The sequence below is a fragment of the Semicossyphus pulcher genome, unplaced genomic scaffold (genome assembly GCF_022749685.1).
Source record: "Semicossyphus pulcher isolate SPU_LCO1_2020_fin unplaced genomic scaffold, fSemPul1.0.p SCAF_7, whole genome shotgun sequence".
NCBI classification, from domain to species: domain Eukaryota; kingdom Metazoa; phylum Chordata; class Actinopteri; order Labriformes; family Labridae; genus Semicossyphus; species Semicossyphus pulcher.
In genome coordinates, this window is record NW_027211748.1 from 27,571,010 (window position 1) to 27,593,229 (window position 22,220).

The 22,220-nt window shown below is 43.8% G+C and overlaps 1 protein-coding gene across 3 annotated transcripts in view; it reads left to right on the forward strand.

Moving 5' to 3' along the window:
- Positions 1-22,220, forward strand: part of pard3ab (par-3 family cell polarity regulator alpha, b) — a 269,729-nt gene that overhangs the window by 86,531 nt on the left and 160,978 nt on the right. For all 3 annotated transcript variants that reach the window (XM_069684173.1, XM_069684174.1, XM_069684175.1), the window contains exons 3-5: positions 12,556-12,739; positions 18,075-18,262; positions 18,618-18,761. In XM_069684173.1, the coding sequence (XP_069540274.1) occupies positions 12,556-12,739; positions 18,075-18,262; positions 18,618-18,761 (516 nt within the window). The remainder of the gene's footprint in view (positions 1-12,555; positions 12,740-18,074; positions 18,263-18,617; positions 18,762-22,220) is intronic.

The following is a 22,220-nucleotide window of genomic DNA, read 5'->3' on the forward strand; positions in this document are numbered from 1 at the left end:
AGTCCCGCCCCCCTTGGTTACTGTTGCTATGCCTGTCAAGCTTTCGCACCAGCATGTTCATATTAAGGCGAATTCAACTGTAACAGTGGGAGATGTTCCAAGGGCAATAATAGCAAATTTCTGTAAAAGACAGTTCCAAAATATCAGAGAGAAGTCGACAGAAAGGACGACATTAGAAAGCTACATCCAGAAAATAATCTGTCAGCGGAGTGTTGAGAATGAGAGAAAGACGACATAAACATCGAGGCAGGCGTCAGGCACCCCACGTCTTGACGGTTCATGTTTAGGACAATCGAATACAGGAACAACAATGTTCTTGCGCAGCAGAGTTAAGCAAGCTAATGTTTAGTCATGACTCCCTTTAACTTTCATTATCTAATATGTTTAAGCCCACCTCTAGGAAAAATTAAACGATCCCACTTTTTCATTGTGTTTAAAGCGTGTCAGGATATTGCTCGCATATGGTGGGCTTAATCACTGGATCTGGATTAACTTATAATTAATATTCAACCGTCTTTCTTTGCTAACATGCTAACCTAGCCAAGTTAGTTAGCTCCTACCTTGGAGCAAACGAAGGAGTTTTTCATTTTTAATCCGTGTCCGACGTCTCTCCATTTGAGTGTTTGGCTTCAGAAAAGTGATAAATAAAATCTGTCGGACTTGCAGATGCCATATACCGTTCCGGCATTTCTTCCTGTTCTGAAAGCTTGACGGGCCTCCCGCGCCTAGTTACAGTTGCTAACGTAGGATCGACCAGTGGTTGTTCAAGGGAGGGGCTTAGCGATAGGGCAATTCTGTTGTATTGCCTGGATTAAATCAAGACTTTAGCTCTGTATGCTAGGCTAGGCTAATTGCTCACAGACCATAGCTTCATATGTAGCTTACTGACATGAGAGTGTTGTTGATCTTCTTGTACCCTTGCCCAAAGAGCTATTTCTTTAACTTAGTGAATTAGTCTTGTTAAGATAAAACAAGATGGAAAATACATGTGGTTAAAACTTATTAGCACTTCTTTATCAGGTCGGTCAGGTCGGTTTCAAACATGGCTATAAACTGGTCCTCTCGGGCTCGGCGCCAGAGATCAGAAGAATTCCCCTCGGTAAAAGTTGAGTCCAAAAAGTGGAGTAAGGACGTCTTTCAGGGAATAAGAGTCACAACTCAGCACTCCTCTCATTTTGGAGAATGAATCACCTTCACTCCCTCGGTGCCCCCGCTCTGCCTGATTGCCGTTTTCATTTTGTCAGTTTGGCCTCGGCTCAGACGGCCCTGTGCTTTCCCCACATGTTTTCTATTGTGTGGATTAAAGTGAAACGGATAGCGGGTCATTATGTCGGGTGGAATTGTTCCAAGCCAGTCGATTACAATGTAATCCTGAATCTGTGTCTGCAACAACGTGATGCTTGTTTGTGTGTTAGGGGATAAACTAAGCAAATAATGCTAAATGATGTATTTGAAAGTGTGTGTGTGAAGGTAAAACACACCTGTGCAACGTCCTTTCTGCTTCCCCTATAATTGATACGTCTGCTGCTGCTTCTTGTTTCTGTGAGTGTGTGTCTTTGTGAGGTCAAGGTCGCCGTGTGTTCTGCCTTTGCTCACTCTGGAACAGTCTCTGTGGGAGTTTGGGGTTGCGCTGCTCGTCTACACGCCTCAGCTAATCTTAGCCACATCTGACACACATCCAAACCTCCGCCCTGCTGCTCAAGTTAACACTTTCCCATAAAGGTTCAAGAAATAGTTTTTGTGGAAACACTTGCAGTGATGACATGTGGTCAAAAAGAATTTGAAAGTCAGAGAAAGTTTAGAACAATTTGACATCTTGATTATTCTATCAAGGCTTCTTTGGTATGGGGCAGCTGTTAAAGTCATTTAACAAGACAAATGTGGTTAATTGCGAAGTAGACCTCAGCTCTTTTATTAATACAAAATTAACTTAATATGATGTGCAAATCATGGTTAAAAAGTGTGATTTTTGGGGGGAGAATTAAAGCAGAAAGAAAGGCTAATGTTTCATATCCCGTCGCCCCTTTTTTTCTACATATTCCATAGTAATCTGCTTGTGCGAGCTCCGTCTCTTTGTTCTCGTCTTAAATAACGTTTTCAGCAACATTAAAAGATCCAATAAGACTTAAATTTGTCTTTCTGGAACGAGTGCGAATGGCTCAGAGTGATATGTTGTGACTGGGAGGGAACAAAGTTACACAATAACGTCAGAGTGCGACTGCAAAAGCTTTGAGCAACTTAAATTTCATGTGAATGTAGAAATGAGACAGGACAAGCCTAAATGTGCGAGCTAGTGTGATGGATTTAGAGCGAAGCTTTGGGGAGAAGTTTAATCGGATGTCACTTCTGATTTTATCAAAATCCTAACTTTTGTGTAGAAATGTTTGTTGTAAGAGCAGCACTTCTGCAGCTCCCAGACATTTCCTGCACTTATTTCTCCTAAAAATTGTGCATGACTTTGCAGGTGACATTTCAGTTTATCCCTAAAGTGCTGATGGGGTGGAGGTCAGGCCGGTGGAGTTCTTCCACATCAAACTGGGAAACGATTTCTTAATTCACAGGGCTTTGTGCACGGGGGCATTGATGTGTTGAAACTTCATTGTATGCTGAAATAAGATACCTAAGGGGTATATTATAGTGCGATGAAGACGGAGGAGGAGGAGGGGGAGACGGTGAAGAAGAGGGAGGAGAAGATGAAGGAGACGAGGAGGAGGAGGAGGAGGAGACGATGAAGAAGAGGGAGCAGAAGATGAAGGAGAAGACGGAGGAGGAGATGATGAAGGAGGAGCAGAAGACGAAGAAGGAGGAGGAGGAGGAGCAGGAGAAGACGAAGGAGAAGATGGAGAAGACGAAGGAGGAGGAAGAGGGGGAGAAGGAGGAGAAGATGATGGAGGAGGAAAAGACAAAGGAGGAGGAGGAGAAGATGAAGAAGGAGAAGGTGCAGGAGGAGGAGAAGACAAAGACGGAGGAGGAGGAGGAGGAGGAGTAGATGGAGAAGGAGGAGACGACAATGATGAAGGAGGAAGACGAAGGAAAAGATGGAGAAAATGAAGGAGGAGGAAGCGGAGGAGAAGAAGACTGAGGAGGAGGAGAAGATGATGGAGGAGGAGGAGAAGGAGGAGAAGAAGGAGAAGGAGGAGAAGAAGGAGAAGGTGCAGGAGGAGGAGGAGTAGATGGAGAAGGAGGAGATGACAATGAAGGAGGAGGAAGATGAAGGTAAAGATGGAGAAAATGAAGGAGGAGGAAGCGGAGGAGAAGAAGACGGAGGAGGAGGAGAAGATGATGGAGGAGGCGGAGAAGATGATGGAGGAGGAAGAGAAGGAGGAGAAGATGGTCCCCGATGGTACATTAAATGTTTCACTGTGTTTTCACACATGCACAAACAGCATCTAATGGACATGCACTGATGGAGAGATGTGAGGGGGCTGCATGTGGACATGTGAGCAGTGGGGGGGATTCAGTGCCTTGCTCAAGGACACCTCAACAGTGCCCAGGAAAGGAACTGGCACATCTCCAGCTACCAGCCCCGATTCCATGCTTGGTCCGACCGGGATTTGAACCAGCAACTCTCCGGTTCCCAAGCCAAGTCCCTACAGACTGAGCTACGGTCTGCCTCGTGACCTCTGACCTTACTGTGGCACATTGAGCCATTTGTTCTGATATCTTAACGCCCTGAAATCAATATAAAACTCACCCTTTAATAAGAGAATACTTTTTTGAGTTCAGATTAAAACATTTTTTATTATGTTTTTGTTTATTTTTTGTTTTTAATGGAAAGAAATCTCTGATAGGCCATCATTTCGAGCTGCCTCTCCTCACTTCAAATGACTCCCTGATAAAGTAGGCGAGATGGAGCCGTGTTATCGTACAACCTTGCCTGTAAAGCTGTCTACAAACTGCAATTTATGTTAGAATTATGATGAAAGCTTTCATGTCACCTCTCAGGTAACAAATCAAACTGGATGTTTGAAAGAGGAGAAAACTCTCCCTCTGTGGCCTTGATGGATGGCTTTCGCCGCCCTCGTGTATTTCTTACTCGTTGAGTGGAAACTAAGGAACGATAACTCTCCTCACAGCTCTCACAACTCTTAATTCTTTTTTTTTTGAGTTTCAAATAAAGACTTCATACACGGCCAATTATTCTCCTTTACCTAATGAACCTGTCAAAAGTCACAGTCCTCCAGGGCTGAACCTCAAAGTAAGATTGGCAAGGAGATTTCATGTAACGACAGGAATAGTTATAGTTGAGGTTTTATCCATGTTCAAATAAAACAAAAGGGATTTAAAGTTTAATCCAAAACTGTAAAATGTAGAGAATCTCGTCTGCAAAAGCATCACCATGTTGTCAGATACAAACTCCTTTAAAATGATTTTATTTGATGGTTGGTCGAGTTTTTTTCCCTCCACTGCGAGACATTGTGAAACTGAACTCCTCACATAAGCAGTTTGGTATGCTGACCTGGGAGTCACACTGGTCTCTGGCTGTCTGCACTCTGTGGTTTTGGCTGCAGAGGACTGATGTTGAGGGTTCTGATGGCTGTCGCTTTTGGGAAAAGGCCTGCTGCAACCTCACACTTTCTCCACAGTTCCTGGAGCATGTAACTGAGGAAAATGTTTCGGGCTGCACTTTTTTGGATGCGAGAGGAGAGTTGGGACATTGTGTTTTGGATTTCACAGCTGTGTAGGCGAAAGTGAAGTGGTTACTTCCCTGCTTTTGCTGACCGCTTTGCTTTTGGCCCTCTCATTCCCCGGCATGGACCTGTCCTAGTGCAAACCAGGTCTGGAGGATTTGGGTTTCCAGAATAAGGCTCACAGTTGTTTGCAAAATACAATTACAAACACAAGTGATTCAGCCAGTGCTGTGAATACATGGTCCTTAAATTATGTTTATGTTCAGATTCATTTAAAGCTAACCAATCTTTTTCCAGAGTTTTAATGTTGGCCTTCATTTTAATTGGTCTTCAAAGGGTCTTAAAAAGTCTTAAATGTAACTTGTGAATCTTGGTGACACTGGTTCCAGATATTTTATCTGCAATAAACCAAACCAAATCGACACAATGGGATACGGCGGCCCCCTAAAAGGTGGTGATTAGAATCATCTGCCAAGACGGACCTAAGACCTCATGTCTTAAAACATTTAGCATTTGTGTTTCACAAGGTTTTTCCGTAGGCCATATTATCTGCAGGGGTTCTTGTTGTTCAAAGCTTTTTGGGCGGACACAATGTGATTCGTAGTGCTAATGTTAGCTTAGCTTATGGCTAGTTGCTCTGCTTGTTTTTAGGTTTTCAGGCATGTGTGTCTCTAATAACTGAAGGTCCAGACGATCTGATGAAAGTCTTTGGCTGGAAATCTTCAAATGTCAGGCCGACAGATGTGTCTCACAGGTTAAACATGATGCACATGATGGCTGTTATAGGATTTACATGTTGCACATAACTTAAAGGGGGGGTATTAGTTAAAAAAAAATCCTCGTGTTTCTCACACTGGTGCTCTGTGCAGGCCCTCATACAGCCTCTGCCTGAAACGACTCAGTCAGCTCTGTCCCTTTAAGAAACCCCGCCCCTACAAGCCCACTTTCATCTGATTGGCCAGCTCTCCGGAGCCTGCAAGTGCAGCGTGTAGAAAAAACAGTGTGATACCTGGCATTCACAGCAGACTGAGCTGAGAAGCCTGGGGATTACTCCAACATACTTTGACCTACAGATTTGAAACTTCACCCACGTTTAGTCTGGACCTCCAACATTGTAGCAATATGTCTTAAAAATGTGAAACAGCATAATACCCGCTCTTAGAAAGTAACCAAAAGTTAAAGCATCATATTCAGAAGCCAGTTCCCCTTTGATGGACAGCATTCCGAGTCTGGTGCAGCCCTGCACTGTAGTATGATGTTCATATTGTTACTCATGTGAAGCCGCCTTCTCACTTGGTACCTTTTGTGGCACTTGTCATTTCCACTGTGTATGATGAGCCTATTTCCACCCGTCTGTTCAAACAATCTGTACTCTCTTTATGTTTCAGCCAACTTTGATGATACATTTCGATTAAATAAATCACATGAAAGAACACAAACACTTTGAAATGTGGATCTTGACACGAGGGAAAATGCCGTCTATTGTTGTGTTATTGTCTCTGTGAAATTGTAACGGCTTGATGTTATTGTATGTGACGAGGGAATAAATCTAACGGTTCATAGATGTAGCAGTTTGGAAAGATTTATATCTTGCAGCTGATAGCCAGAACTAAGACAACTGTAAGTTTTGGACGACCGCACGGCGTAAGCACAGGGATTTGTGATGAAATAGGAGCAGGCGGTCACTGATGTGGTGCAAGCAGCGACTGTGTCTTGCTAAATTCAACCCCCTCAAACACACACCCGAAAGGATTAATTCCCCTTTGGGAGACCTCTGGTTCCCTCTCTGTGGCCCCGGCTGCCAGCGTATTGTTCTAGCCAGAGTTATGATGATGATTTATGAGCTGCTGAGAAATGGACTGACTCACACTTTCCATTGTGATTTACTTTGCAATTATTGTGACTCTTTTTGGCTCGCGTTTCTTTGTGGCGGGATAGTGAGCAAAAGAAAAAAAAAGTGAGGGGAGAGTTTTGCACGTACATAAACACATACCGGACATGGGTGTATGTTAAAGGGCCAGTTCGCTGATTTTCAACCTCAGTCCGATCATGCTATTACGGGGAGCTAATGCCATTATGGAAGGGAAAAAAATGCAATTTCCCTCTGTGCCTTTGGAGGACGCTATCCACTTCTCCAATGGGCCCTGGAAAACCTCCTCAGACTACGTAAACACGTCATCTGGCGGAGGCCAGGGAGCTCGTTAAACTACACTTCCTCAATCTAGGACGCCCGCCTCTGATGTCATGTCTCGTTTAAAATCGTCAGGTTTGAAATGTAGACTGCAGACCTGAAGATTTTTTTAGCCGATCCACCGGTATATTCTTGCGTATTTTGGATTCTGTACCGCTCTGAGCCGCTGCCTGCAGCAAAACGGTAGTATTTCACTCCAGCGTCTCTCGCTGGGCCGTGCCTTTCAGAGGGAGGGGCGCAATGCACGCTGGGTGTTGTAGGAATGTAGAATGGGCGAAACCACGAGCTGTTTGGACAACTTTCTCCACAGCTATGGCGCCGATTTCAAATATTATTGCTTCTGTCGATTACAGAGAACACCAGCTTTGACTGACTAACTCGCATTCTCATTTGCACAGTTCTTATGCAAATACCTCCTGCCTTCTTCCATTACAAGCTTGTGTTAAAATTGTCATGCTTTTATCATGCTGATAGTATTAGAAGGATTTAGTGTATATTGTATTTCAGTACCCTATCAAGCAATTAATCTCTTAGCAGAACACGCCTCTTTGTTTGGGGTCTTTAAAATGTTGGTCAGAAAGATTGAAATTGACAGCATCACTTGTTATCAGAATCTGTCATCTTTAACATGTGATTTTACGATGATTAATTTATAAATTAATAGGACAATTAATGCTGCAGGCCTAATCGATCTTTAAAAGGTTTGTCTGCAAGTCAAAGAAACGGTTATAATCATTTTCTGCTGTTTATTGACACACAGTATCACAGACCAATCAGCACCTAACACCCTCTGTTCTCCTCAGGGTAGAGCGACCCTGCTGATTGGATGTCACCTTTCTGTGTGTGTGTGTGTGTGTGTGTGTGTGTGTGTGTGTGTGTGTGTGTGTGTGTGTGTGTGTGTGTGTGTGTGTGTGTGTGAGAGAGATGATGGGTGGCAGGGTCAGGGCTGTGCTTGTCAACAAACTTCAGCAATTAGCTTTGCCTCGGGGCGGTTTCATCGCAACCAGAACCAAAAAAACATCGAACAGAAGAAACACGGCGTCCTGAGGGAGCAGCTGTCAATCATATCGGTGCCCTTTAATACTCCAGCATATTCTCTAACATTGATTAGACAAAGGGAACTCAATCAGATTGAACCCTGTCATTCATGTAGTTCTTTCTAATTTATATAATGATGGATTTTATTGTCCATAACTTCTTATATTTTCTTTTACTTTAGCTGAGAAAAAAATGAATGAATTTTTAATGGCAGTTAAACAGGAACTTGTTCAGTGCTTCATAAGTGTTTAAACCGCCTGCTTGTCAAGAAATGAAATATTTATGTAACATTTTCAGCAATAAGCAGAAGATTATCACAGCGGGAACATCCGTCTGTTTTCTTCTTCTCTGCAAGAATTTATTAACTATTCTTTGTCATGTAGTCTTGTGCATATAAATAAACAGTTTGTACACCATTATATGCAAATGATCTCATACATGCATAATTTATATACTGTGCAGAAACAATGCACTGCGAATGATTCCAGAGAAAGTTTCATGGTTTGAAATGATTGCATAATATGAAAGTTGTCGGAACCCCGCGGGGCAAACTCGTCGTTCCCGAAGAAAATTAGAGTTTATTGTTGTCGAGACACAATATTCTGCAACTCTGATACTTTGTGGAGAAAGCATCAGCGGTGATGGGAAAAAAATGCTGCTCAGAACTTGATCAGATTAGCATGCCCTCTGAGATTTGTGCATAATGAAAAAGGAATATGAAACTGTAATGCCTGACACCTTAGGAATGAAGTTTTGCTTTGATGCTACATAATAGCTGGCTCTAAATTCGGGGGCTGCATCCTTTGAAGGAGGCGTCTAAGGAGGATGAGCCATTTGTAGCCTGCGTGGACGCTAAAGCCAAACTGAAATGCGGCGGTCTGGTCTGCGGAGGATTTCCTGTTTGTGTCAGCTGTTCCCGCCTTTACCCTTGCATCACCAAACGCCAAACCGAAAAGGAGGAGACATTTGTCTGAAGGAGCCTTCGAAACGGGACAGCCTTCGACGCGCCGCTGTGACGCAGTCGGCCTTCAAATACGTCCTTCGAATTCTGCAGCCCCTGAATTGGGACACAGATAACATTCGTAAAACCTGCTTTTATTCTGAAATGTATTATATCACCGCATTGCTACCTTTCACTGATATCCTACTGGCTAAAGATTTTGCGGGCCTGACCGCATTTAGAGTGTGCGCTGCAGCTGAACTGATTAAAAACATACATATGGGCTATAAAGGCACATGGTAGTGGGGGGTTCTTCTTCTGTGGTGTCCTCAGGGAGCAGACTCGGGAAAGGAAGGCAGGCTTGCTGACTCAGCTGTTCTGGCTGCACTGAGCTTTAATGAGGGAAGAGTAGAAGACTCTGTGACACAAACACACAGGAAGTTTTATATAGACGACATGTACGCAAAAAGAACACACAACTTTGTCCCATGAGTCTCACTTATACTCACTTCTACTCTCATCCATCTGTTTTACTTCCCCTCTTCTTCATTTCTCTTCTTCATCCCCTCATTTACATATAATCCCTCCATCTCTTTCACTTATTCATTCACACACACCGTCTACCCTTTGACCTTTATCACCACCATTATTGTGTGTACACAAATTGCCCCCAGGCTTACACAAGCTCTAATTTGAAGTAAATGTGTTCACATTTGTGTAAAGGGGCCTAATGGGAAAAACGAGTCTTGAGGTCTGTAAATGGTTTAGTGTGCGTGTGTGTGTGTGTGTGTGTGTGTGTGTGTGTGTGTGTGTGTGTGTGTGTGTGTGTGTGTGCCCTGCAGAGCCTGCTCCTCTCACCAGGGAGCCCGTCCAGCGTGCTATAAAACCTCACAGCTCTCAGGCTTAAATGCGGCTCAAATGAAGGTTTAATGTGCTGGAAAACTGTTAGTTGGATTTGAATGGTATGAGTGTGTTTTTAATGGATTCTGTGGGTGTCTGTGTCTCCTAATGTAAGTGTGTTGGTGTCTCAATGCTTGGCCGTATTTCTATATGCATGTGTGTTTTAGCGTGTTCATTAAGATTGTTGCTTTAAGAGTTTGACAGTGTAAAAGAATATTAGCCTCAGAGTATAAGAATCATTTGTTGCATTAACTTGTTTTGAACTTTGGAAATGCTTTGAAGAAGAATATTGAGTGACAGAAAACAGGAGGTGTGTGAAAGACTCTATGCTGAAAATATGCGCTTCAAATCAAACCAGCTCTGTGCAAATACTCAAGTCCATTCATCCTCCAGGGAGCGTGGTGATGCAGCAATAATAGAACGATAAATCCAGCTTCCAAATGATTTAAATGTCTTTGCTCAGTCATAGATGGAAAATCTGTGAGAGAGTTTCCAATCATGCCTTCCTCACTCCTCAACAGGTAAACAATTTAAAAGCTTATTGTGGTAAATTGTGTGTGAAAAATATTTTCAATACTAAAGTGATAGTGACAGTTTCTTTCTCTTTGGCGACACCTGTGGCGATACACGGTAACTGCAGGAGCACACTTCCCAGATATCCAGACAGTGTTGCATGTGTGACGTCCACGGTCGGCTCCGGTTGTAACTCTTGATTTTCCTGGCTGACGGTCGCTTTCCTTTTCAGACTGTTTGCTTCATCTGAGCGTCGAGTTTGTTTCTTCTTCTTTGGATTTTCACTTATTGTTGAAGTTGTATCTGTAGTCATCCATCTTTTCTTTGTTTGTTCAGCCATAGTAGATTACTGTTTACTCGCAACACTTGCGGAGACCAGAAGAGCAGCCGCTTAGCTCCGCCTACCCTCTCTGGCAGACCAACCACTGCTGGCTGATGGAAAACGCGTCACTAACTGGGCGCCGCTTGTGATTTTCTCCGCGAAAGTCGCCACAGACACCCAGTCTGTAATACTGCAAATGCAAAGGCTTCCATCAGTGGGCCACAGGCTCAGTCGCCATTGTGTTAGCTCTGACCAACGATATTGATTGCATGCAACCACTTGCAATGAGTCCTCACGGGTCCAAAGAGACAAAGCTTGAACCCTAATGGACCTAGGAACTTGGTTATTGACCTGAAAGTTACAAAAAAATGTTTTTTCCCGTAGATGAAACAGAACACACCCAATGTGTGTGCGTGAGGAGAGACCTGAACCCTTTATCAGCCCCTTTATCACTGAGGACTTCTAACTGATGCACATGTTGATTGAGAGGCTTTAGGTCCAAACTTTGCTCTCAAGAATAGATGGGAGGAATAAATGGACAGAGGCAACATACATGTTCCTTTTTCACATGAATATGGAGCTGGTTCCAATTCAGATCCAGATGTCTATACTCCAGAAAAATGGAGAATGAAGCTCATGCATGTTTGCTTAGAAATGTAATCTGTTTTTGATCAAGTACTTGCCACGGGGTGTTTGGTCCAGTTTTCTTTAAAGTTCATGGTTTTTCTTTTTGGTCAGGAACACGTAAATAAACCCAGATGATCTGGAGCCATACCTTGAACATGTTTCAAGATGTTTTCTGTTTAGAATATTGGTTTATTTCTAATGTGGGTAGATATTATGGGTCAGGGGGTAGACCTTCAAGGAGGAACATTATCCCAGTCATGCCTCTACATCAAATCTCACCACCGGGGACAGTTAGATCACATCCTTTTTGAGCTGGCAAATGTTGGATGGATTTTTCATTTTCTCCTCGGCTAAGTGAAGCCAGCTGAACACACACATGGGCCTGTGGGAGTCGCAGAGGGACGGCGTGAATCTCATCTTTAATCTAATAAAGGGGACTCGACGGAGGCTGGAATTAATCAGGTCTGTGAGGGAGAAGAGCTTTGAAGGTAAAGACGTGGAGCCATTTTGAGTGATGAGTGGATATGATTGGACGTAATGAGCACCTCAGTGTCATAACGTCAGATTGAGAGTCTAAATCTCTCCCGTATCCCTCTGGCCTGCGTGCGGTCCTCGTGCGTTCAAGCAGGAAAAGACCACCGTGTGATGTCTGTTCATCGAAGCCGAGTCTATTTCCTGTAGATTTAATGTAACTCCAAGTACATTTTTCTCCTCCAGGTCCAGGTTCTTCAGAGATTAGGATTTGTGAGATGGAGTAGAGCACTTAAGTTTGAGCGCTGGTTTGTTCCAGCAGTTGGTGATGGAAATATTTCAGTGCGATGATAAATCTCTGACATTCTGATCCAGCTGCTTCCTGATGTTATCATTGGGAATATTTCAAAGTATAATTGTACGACTGGATGGGACCGTCAACACTGGGCTAGATTAGAGAAGTCATTAAAAAAACTGGAAGAAAATGGGGGCGCGGGTTTAGCTCGGCGGGTTGAATCGCGTGTCCCGTATACAGAGGCCACAGTCCTCGATGTGGCGGTCCCCACCCTCGGCCCCTTGCCGTGGTTCATCCCCACTCTCTAGTCCCCTGTTTCCGACACTATCCACTGTCCTCTCTCTCTCTGAAAAAGCCATAAAAAGGCACAAAACTGGAAGAGCAAACCCTCCCACAAAGTACGCTCTCTTCTATCTCACTGTGTAGAGATTTCCTTCCTTGTAATCTATGCCTGACTATTCAGTGACAAAGTTGGCTATTGGTTTCTATTCCGGCCAATTGCAGCCTTGCTTAGCAACATGCCAGAAATCCTTATCATGAATGTAATCCACTTTTCGGTATATTCGTGTTGTTGTATTTCCTAAGCAGCACGTTTCTCAAATCTTCTGTTTTCCCTCTGTCCTCCAGTTGATAGCGGTGTATGACGAACAGGAGCCCCATCATGGAGGCGATGGTACAAGCGCCAGCTCCACAGGGACGCAGAGCCCCGACCTGTTTGCTGCAGACCTCAGTGCTGGCAGCGGAGCCTCGGCCTTCCAACCCTACCAGGCCGCCAGTGAGATCGAAGTCACGCCCTCTGCCCTGCGCACCAGTAAGTCCACACACTGGAGTTTAAAGAAACAGGTTGAGAATTATTGTTAGTGGGACCTTTATCTAAAGCTACAATCAGGGAGTGAAACATTTACTTCAGCAATGATTAATAATCGAGTCGATTCATCTTAAATTCCTCTTAAATTACAATCTGCCGTCCTCATTAGCGTCATATGTCAGCAACTGCTGCAGTACACACCAAACTAAACAAATTACCTTATCACAGCCCAGCTGTACCTTCGCCCTGTCCATAAATTCTGTTAATTGGACAGGAGGGCATTTTTTCTCAGGCGCAGATAGCCGTTTGATCCCCGGCCAAAGTGGCTAATTGGTTCTATCGGCTGCATCCTAAATCAAATGTGACGCCGTGGCCGTCCACCTCTGCAGTTTTGCCGGCCAAGTTGCTTCTTCTACTGTAATTACTGTGAGTTTGGATGGGAAAGTGACTGTTATAGGATATTTGTCGATTTGGATCAAGCAGAACCTTTTGTTGGGATTCATAAGCAGAAGAAAACAAACACAAACTTATAGAGTCAAAATCACACTCTCACTCTATTTTTCTAACTTCTCAAATATGTCTTCTTGTGATAACGCCGTCTCCTGTCTCATTCTGGATCTGTATCTGTCAAACTAAGTGATAACTAACAAACACAAACAACAAATTATGTCCTTTGATTATGGCTGCACAATGTATCAAAGTTTTAGTGAAACTGCTGTGTGGCCAGGTGCTCCATGTTGCAGAAGCTGCAGAAGTGAAAATGTGCAGCGTTATAATGAAGTCCTGCGGTGCTGCAGGACGCCCTGGTCTACAAATCTTCTACTCCAGATGTGAAAAAAAAACAACACATGTTTTGGAAAAGCAAAACAAATGCTTTATGATAAAATCGCAGGACTACTTTGATATAAAAACTCTTGTTTGAGAGCTCAGCAGGTCTCTTAAGCTGCTTTCCCACTGATCAAAAAACACACTAACACCTGGCTTTTTTGCTTAGTGGGAAAGGTTACAATCGGCATTCAGACCCGGGTCAGATGACTCTGCAGTAGACCCGGGTAGTTATCGCCTCGGCTCCGATCGGCATTGATGGGAACACAAAACCTGTGTCGACATGCTAATCTCCGCTCGCTTTCCGGCGCGATACTATGACGTGCAAGTTCCGGCCGCTGTTGCGTAAATACAAAAGAAAAAAATACAACGGCGATTTTGTTCTTTATATCGTGCAAGATGCAGCAACACTGGCAAGACAGCGAGGAGAGAGAGCTTCTTCGGATGCGAGTGGAAGAAGAAACAAGGTGACAGGTTTCCGGCGCGTTTGTGACGTCAGACGGTGACGCTGCAGAAAACAGACAGAAAGAAGTATACTCCACTGGCAATGGGAAAAGAGACACTCGACATTTATTAGCGGGTCTTCCCGGGTCTGAAAAACCTGCTCATTTTGGAGGGAAAGGGGTATAAAGGAGCATTTTATCATCACCACACCTTCCTCTTGTTTTCTGAGTTTCCTCTGGTGTGTATCAGGTCCAACCTCTGTAACTCTAACAGAATATTCTTTGCCATAAGGAAAACAAATGAGTGTTTATTTGTAAGGGAAGTAAGCTCAAGCTTTACAGTCTAATTCTCAGAGTTTAAAACACTTTTTTTTCCTCCAACAACCTTTACACATCGACAAATACACACGAACAACTCCATCAAACACACCCCAATGAACAAGTAAAAACAAGCTATGTTTTTATTAGCATGTTTTATTAGCGCTGGTTGGAGTGGCTGATCCACTAATGACCTCTGAGTTGGCAGTGATTGACACTGCAGCCACCAAAATCTCCCATTCTGTCTTTATCTCACACACAAACACACACAAACACACGCACACACACAGAGTGCGAGGGAGGTCATTTCACTACTAATTGGATTTCTGGATGAGATGCTGAATGTGAATTTGCAGTAAGAAATGGAACTCTGGGGCATAATCACACCTGCCAGTTACGTCCAATTTAACTGTCTCCATAATAAATTCTAACCCTGTTTAATTGACGACACTGAATCTCATCAGCTGAATTTTATTAGGTTTTAAGAGAAATGTCTGTCACGGAAGAGAAGGAGTTTGATTAATTTTTTTTTCACCAGAGCGTAATGAGAGTAGCTTTCAATCACTGATTTATGTCAGTCGAGACAAGAGGCGCTGGACTCGGTGGGTCTTTGCCAGTGTTTCTTGTTCGGCCCACAAACTCAAAGGAGAAGTGATTAAGCTTATTAGACAGAGAGCTCCATTGAAATTCATCAATGCATTGATGTCAGTTTCTTGGCTTTGTTAAACGCAGAACCTCTGCAGACATGAAAATGTAGATGGAAGGACAATGCCAGTGTTGTAAACATGTGAGGCGTTCAGGTTGCCAACTGGCGACGGTAATCTCCAAAATCCAACAATTATTCTGGGAGAAAAGCCATGCTGGAAGTTTGTTTGTTCATCATGTATCTCTAAAATGTAGTAATGCAGTCCTTAAGACTTATTTGAAGAGCTGCACTTACTTTTAATGTGTGCTGGAAATGTTGCTATTCACAATTCATATTTGTTGGCTAAAACTCTTCTATTGTACGGGAACATGTCACTGAACTACTGCTGATTTAAAGTTTTTGTTTGGGGCTTTTTTTTATGCCTTTATGTTAGAGCGAGGACAGTGGACAGTGCTGGAAATGGGGGAAGACAGAGGGGGACGACACGCGGCAAAGGGCCGAGGGCGGGAGTTGAACCCGGCGCCACTACTGCTGATTTTAAATGATATTAAAAGAACAATGTGTAACATTGACAGCTAGCGTCCTCTCCCACATTCGAATGTTCCTGCTTCAGCGTTCTGACCGTGGTCAGAAAGCACAGGGGAGACCTATCGGTCTGCCCCAGGGCCGAAGCTGCTGCTAGCTTCGGGCTAACTCCCGTCACTTTACACACACACTGGAGCGCGGCTTCAGTCTTGAGGAGTACGTTGCTTTATTACACACACAGCCTTACTGTACAGTCGTTCTGTTACCGATAACACTCTCCGCTGATCCGCTCCGATCCCTGTTCACTCTCGTAACTCATGCGCACACACTCACTTCCTGTCTCTCTCGCTCACTTGCTCCACCTCCCACACTCACTCACTCAGCTTTTCCCTTCTAGTACAACACGAAGCTCACACGGGTTGCCAGGTTGAGGACACTGAACCTCCTCGAGCACAAGACGTGCGCTTTGACAATGACAAGCAACGTCCTGTGTGCCAATTTGTTTCATATCTGGCAACCCGGGGTGACGGAATGGACAGTTGGCGGGATCGCGCAGGACACAACACACACAGACGCTCCGCACTGGAATGGAAATTTCAGGAGGAGAACATACTGGCGGCAGCATTGTTGTCGGAGTAGGCAGTATTTCAGTGTGTTTGCTTAATCTCTGATGACATATCATGGCCATTTTATGATAAACTCCAGTAAATATATTACATATTGTTCCGTTAAGTTCTTCAGTAAATAATCATTCATCTAGAGAAACAAAAAAATAAGCAAAAATAGATTACGGTATCTGATCGATGCCCTGACCAGAGTATTCACCAATATCACGTCAGGGCTGTTTCTGAAACAGGTTTTGGAACAACTCTTACATTAATCACAACCAACATTTCCCACAGCCATGGTCAGACACTATGCGGTTCAGTAATCGCAGTTGGAGTTCAGCTTCCCGTGTCCCAATGCCTCCTGGGATTTGTAGTGAGGGTGGTGTTGAGACATGTGAGGCCAGCCTATGTGCACTCTCTCCCCTTCTCCCCTCCAGTGCCACTGCCTCCCACAGCTCAGAGCTGTTTAGGGTCCCACGCTCTGGATGACCCAACAACACTAGTCAGCAAATTACACGAGGGTTCATGTGCACACACACACACACACACACACACACACACACACACACACCCACACACACACACACACACACACACACACACACACACACAAAACAATTTCCAGATATTTTCAAACACAAACACACGTCTACAAAACACAAACTCATCATCGAAACACTCGCGTGTATACACATCCCTCTAAACAAAAGCATTGAGTGTTCAGAGACAAACACACTGACTTAAACACTTATACGTTTATAAGAGAGTACACACACAAACAGATGGACAGTCTTAACCTAGGCTTGAACTCACAATACACACAACGTCAAATAACTGTTGACTCAGACACACACTCCACTCTTTGGGCAGATTACCGGGCTTCCTGTATGAGCACACACCACCATGCAGCAGAACACGGGAACATGACACTCGGCTTTGTCATCTGGAGAAGACGCTCCAGCTTTTTAAACAATTTTTACTTTTTGGTTTACACTCCATCTCTCCAGTGTGGTCCGCTGTACGTCCGAACGCACCCGTGGGACTTAGAGAGGCCTGAAAGTGGGAGATTTTGAACACTGTGTGTAACACTGTGTCTTGTGTACAAGCACGGGCTGTGGTGTTTAGTGCACACTGCCCTTGTTGGAGCTGTTATTTTGGACCTTGGCCCACTTCCCACACACTGCAACTTTTTAAACAGAGTGAAGAGTTTTAATGGACGGCTTCCACTTACACTGCTGTTTCTCAACAGGCTCTCCCTCATGTTGTTGTTCCCACACAGTTTCTCCCGCTCTGAGTTATGAGGCGATACGCTGACAGTAAAGTAGGAACTAGAACGGCCTGATTAGACTTTCAGTGATGAGTCAGATTATTCCACAGAGGAATGATAATGAAATCTAAGTGATTAATTGCCTTATTAGCCCTCAATATTTGAAGGAACAAATTGTGTTCCAGCCTATTTACATCAATCTTCCCTTGTCTTGAGTCTTATCACTACAGCAAAGGGTAATGGTTTTCTATACATGCATTTACCAACAGGGCACTTTCCTTGAAACAAGTTTAAGAAATGCAGTTATATTTTTGCCTTCTTAGTTTTGTTCTCTTTGGCGGCACCTGTGGCGATAAGCGGTAATTGTGGATGCACACTTCCCAGATATCCAGACAGTGCTGCATGTGTGACGACACTTGCAGAGAGCGGAAAAGCAGCTGCTTAGCTCCGCCTACCCTCTCTGGCAGACCAACCACTGCTGGCTGATGGAAAACACGTCACTAACTGGACAAGTCACCACAGACACCCAGTCTGTAATACTGCAAATGCAAAGGCTTTCATCAGTGGGCCATAGGCTCAATCACCATTGTGTTACCTCATTCGGCCTCATTCTAGATTATCACTTTAACGTATATCTCAGGGTAACTGGGTGTCAATAAGCCAAAACACTGTTTTTAACTCCTGTGCTGTTTCCCCTCTCCCTCAGATATGCCCCTCCACGTCCGGCGCAGCAGCGACCCCGCTCTGATGACCATCAATGGTCCGTTTACCGGAAATGAGTCCCGAGTCCAAATGGAAGAGCTGCCATCAAGGAAGAACCCGACCCGCTGGTCCACCACAGCCGGCTTCCTGAAAGCCCGACACTCCTCTGGCACCAACAGCCTCGAGAGGAAGGTAGGTGGCTGGCTGTCAAAAAACAGACACGAACATGAACAGACATTTCCAACAAAAAACAAAATGATCAATTTGGTTGAAGGACACACACATCACATAAAACTACATATATTGGACAGCAGACATGCTCAGAACATGTTAATACCCTTCAGAGCCCCGGCAGTATATTTGGGGTTACATTATTTTGTAGATTTAAATTACACTCCATCCCTTACGCTTTTTCTTCCGATATTTTAGACATCCATCCATCAATAAGAAGCTGTATATGAAGCTTATCTATAGTGAAGCTTAATTGGAAACATTCAGTCGGACAAGGAAAAAGTTTGGACGTGACATTGTCATTGATGGATTTCAGGGTAAAGTTATGGACACGTACCGCAGTCTGCCGCGGGATGCAGGGACGTGGGCCAATCAGAGAGAGTTTCAGAGAGAGACGGCCCGCTCGTCTCTCAGTGCCAATCACCCCATGGTGGACCGCTGGCTGGAGAGACAGGAACAGGTAGGACCGCGTTCAGTATACATGAGTACACTTGGGTGTAAACAAATTGGACACACTTCTCCCTTTGTTGAGGAGGCTTTCGTGTAGTGGCTCACACTACGAATGTTTTTCACCACAGAATTTGTAATCGCTGTGGTGTTTAAAAAACCAACTCGGCAGCAGGTTATTATACGCAAACCTGCTGCCTGCATATGATCTCTAGAGTTTCTTAAGGTTGGTGAAATGCGTGTGGAAAATGGAGGTTTGAGTTAGGATGGGAACAAAAAAGTGTAACAGAAACACACACGCCCATACAAACATTATATCTCTCTGTCAGAACATAAAGTGATCAAATGATACCTTCAGCTATCGAGCATTCAAGGATTTACAGCAAGTCTCACCTTCCACATTCTGTCACCTCTAAGCTCTGTGAAATCCAGTCTGAGTGTCCGTGATCGGCTCCAAAGTCCGACCCAGTTCTATCACTCCCTTGGCCCTCACTAAAGAGGTTAACAGTGAGAGGTTTTGCCATAAATCCACAATGACACGTAAGTCATGGATGGAGAAATAACATGATGTTGATACAGTAAATAACATAAGCCACATATGGTCCTGCTTAACTTTAGATGTAGGAGGTTGCCAGGACTAGGGCCTCTTCTCCCGTCGGGGACAAGCATGACAGAGTTCTGTAAGAATATATTCATAAAACATGATAACATATCATAACCCACATGCAGAATTCAGTTCATGTTTCTAAGTGTGTAACAAAGTTTTCCCTCCTATAATATTAATATGTGAATCAAACTTGAGGGTAACTGTAAAAGGGCGTGCATGCACACTATCTCATTCCTTTACGGCCTGTTGGTTTTATTTGTCTAACTTCTGCGCCGTGGTAAGAGATCTGCATTACTCTCTAGGTTTAATGGAGAGAGGTGACCTTAGTGTGTTGGCCAGATAATGATCTGAAGTTGAACTCATGCAAGCTGATACAGGAGAATGTTTTCTGTTGGGACACCCAGCAGATAGGATAGCATGTAAATCCAAACAGTGCAACGACAAAGAAAGAGTTTGTGTTTGGCTGCCATAGAAAGGCCAAACTTGGTTCATTGTTTTGGCTCAGTGGTAGAGTCGGTCATCTCTCTATTGGAAGGTCGGGGGTTCGATCCCTGACTGCTACAGTCACATGTCGAAGTTTCCTTGGGCTGTTAATCGGGTATGAATGCATAGATCCTGATCGGGCACTCGGGTCATTGCCATCAGTGTGTGACTGGGTGAATGTGACATGTCGTGTGGAAGCGCTTTGGTCAGAAGATGCTATACAAGTACAGTCCATTAACCATTCACACCATTAACTATTTAATAGAAATGGACGTAGCAATCATGACGTTACAAATTGAATTAATTTTTCTGAAGACTCAAGGTTTGCTTTTAGGGCGTTGCCATTTTTGGAGCCAGTAGAGTCTATATTTATGTGTCAATACCTGTTGCTACACCTCTATCCTGATTGACACCTCAATGTGGTTGCAACTTATCAATCAAAAGGTTGCCACACCCTAAGTCGCACCCTGCTTTATGTTTAATTGGACCATAGTTTCCAAAATGAAACTAGCGATTGAGACCATAAAGTCTGTAGGAAATTATTTACTGAGGTAATAAATCAAATATGACCTCGATACAATCTGACTTCTATTCACACCCATTGGAGTCGCCCCCTGCTAGCCATTAGAAAGGTTTAAGGCTGCATTGGTGTTAGTTTAAAAACATGGAGGCTGCTTCCACGTCTTCTATACAGTGTAGCTTTAAACATTGACAGTCAGCAACATTTGGCCGTATGCAGCTGGCCATCACATGTAGTTTTTGCGGCATGTTCAGCACCATTAACACCAGTTTGGCCCTCGGCGAGGACCATTTGGCTGATTGAACACGTTGAATCAATGTTTGCAGCAGTCGATAAAACACTGACTGCATGTTCGGCCTTAGTGAATGACTGATTTCTGTTATGTCTTGCCATTTGCCTTATTCTTTCTCTCTAGCAAACAGCCATTGTCACAAAATGCTGGTGCAAGGCAAAACACAACTTAACAGTGGCAGTTGCAGTTTTGTTATCACATATATTTTTGGTATCAAGCGTATGAGAAAACTGTTTAATTGGACTCAGTGGTGTGAACATGGATTACAAATTAGTGTAGTCTTGTCTTTCTGCCTGTCTCCTTTGGAGAACAAACACAGAATACTTACTGGATGTTATGTCTCATGCGTGCACAAAGTGAGCATGCAGATTATCAGTAAACTTGGACTTTGATTTGTCATCATTCTGACTCTTGTGCTATCTATCTCAAACGTATCAGTTTTGTCATACAAGTCCTTCTGTTAACAGCTTCCTCTGTGCAAAATGTTCCCACCATCCATCAGTGTGGAGCGGCACCATTTTCCTCTCATCTGTTTCACAACAGTTTTTAGTATGAAGGGGGTTAAGCTGGAGATGTCACTGCATGATGGTGCAGTTTGTATTAATGACCCGCTGAAGGCCATCTGCCCTCCTTAACTCACACACTCATACACATACACACACACACACACACACACACACATGCCTCCTCTAATTCTGCTGACAGCCCTCACAGTGACACAGCTTCATCGCTCTGTGTCAGACGGCCTTAGGATGTGTGTGTATGTAGACTTGTATAACTCTCTTGTATAAATGCACATTATGGGGACTCGCCTCCCTTTTAGGGACAAAAACTTAAGTCCCAATACCATCGGTTATAAAATAATAGCTTGATATTAGTCAAAAGTTTACCTGTGGAAATGATTCTTGGTTGCACCGTACACACTCTTACATCGCCTGCACTAGTTTAGGATTAGTGTGAGGTTAGGCTAAAGTAATGGTTAGGGTTAGTGTCTGAAAAACGAATGTCCTCTGAAGTGATGGAAACACCATTCTGCGTGTGCCGAGTTGATCTAAATGTCCAGCTGCTGTGTGTTTGTGTGTTCAAATGTGCGGACGTGTTGCGACATTGAAACTGCACAGTGACGCAGTCCGATTACAAGTTGCATGACTGTATGTGATGTCAGATTTCTTCTCATCAGTGACACACACGCTCCAGTTTGAGGTCTGTTGTTGTTGGCCGGTCTTGTGTGTACAGTATCTCTCCGCATGCCGTCTCTGTTTCATGTCACAGTGATTTAAGCTCCTCTTAGCTCACTCGCTTACAGGAAGGATGTTGCAACTCCGCTGTGATGAGAAAAGCCTTTATTTTGTTACAGGATCGGATCATCAAATGAAAGCACATTTGAAATACAGCAGACTTAAAATAAAGCATATCTAAGAAGCCTATGAGTATCCAGTGTAGACTCTAATTGTTGTTTTGATATGTTTCAAATGCATCTGATTACCCTCCTCTTCCTCATTGTAATCACAATCTGACCACGTTAAACTATTAAATACACCAGACAAGATTCTGATGACAAAACATTCTA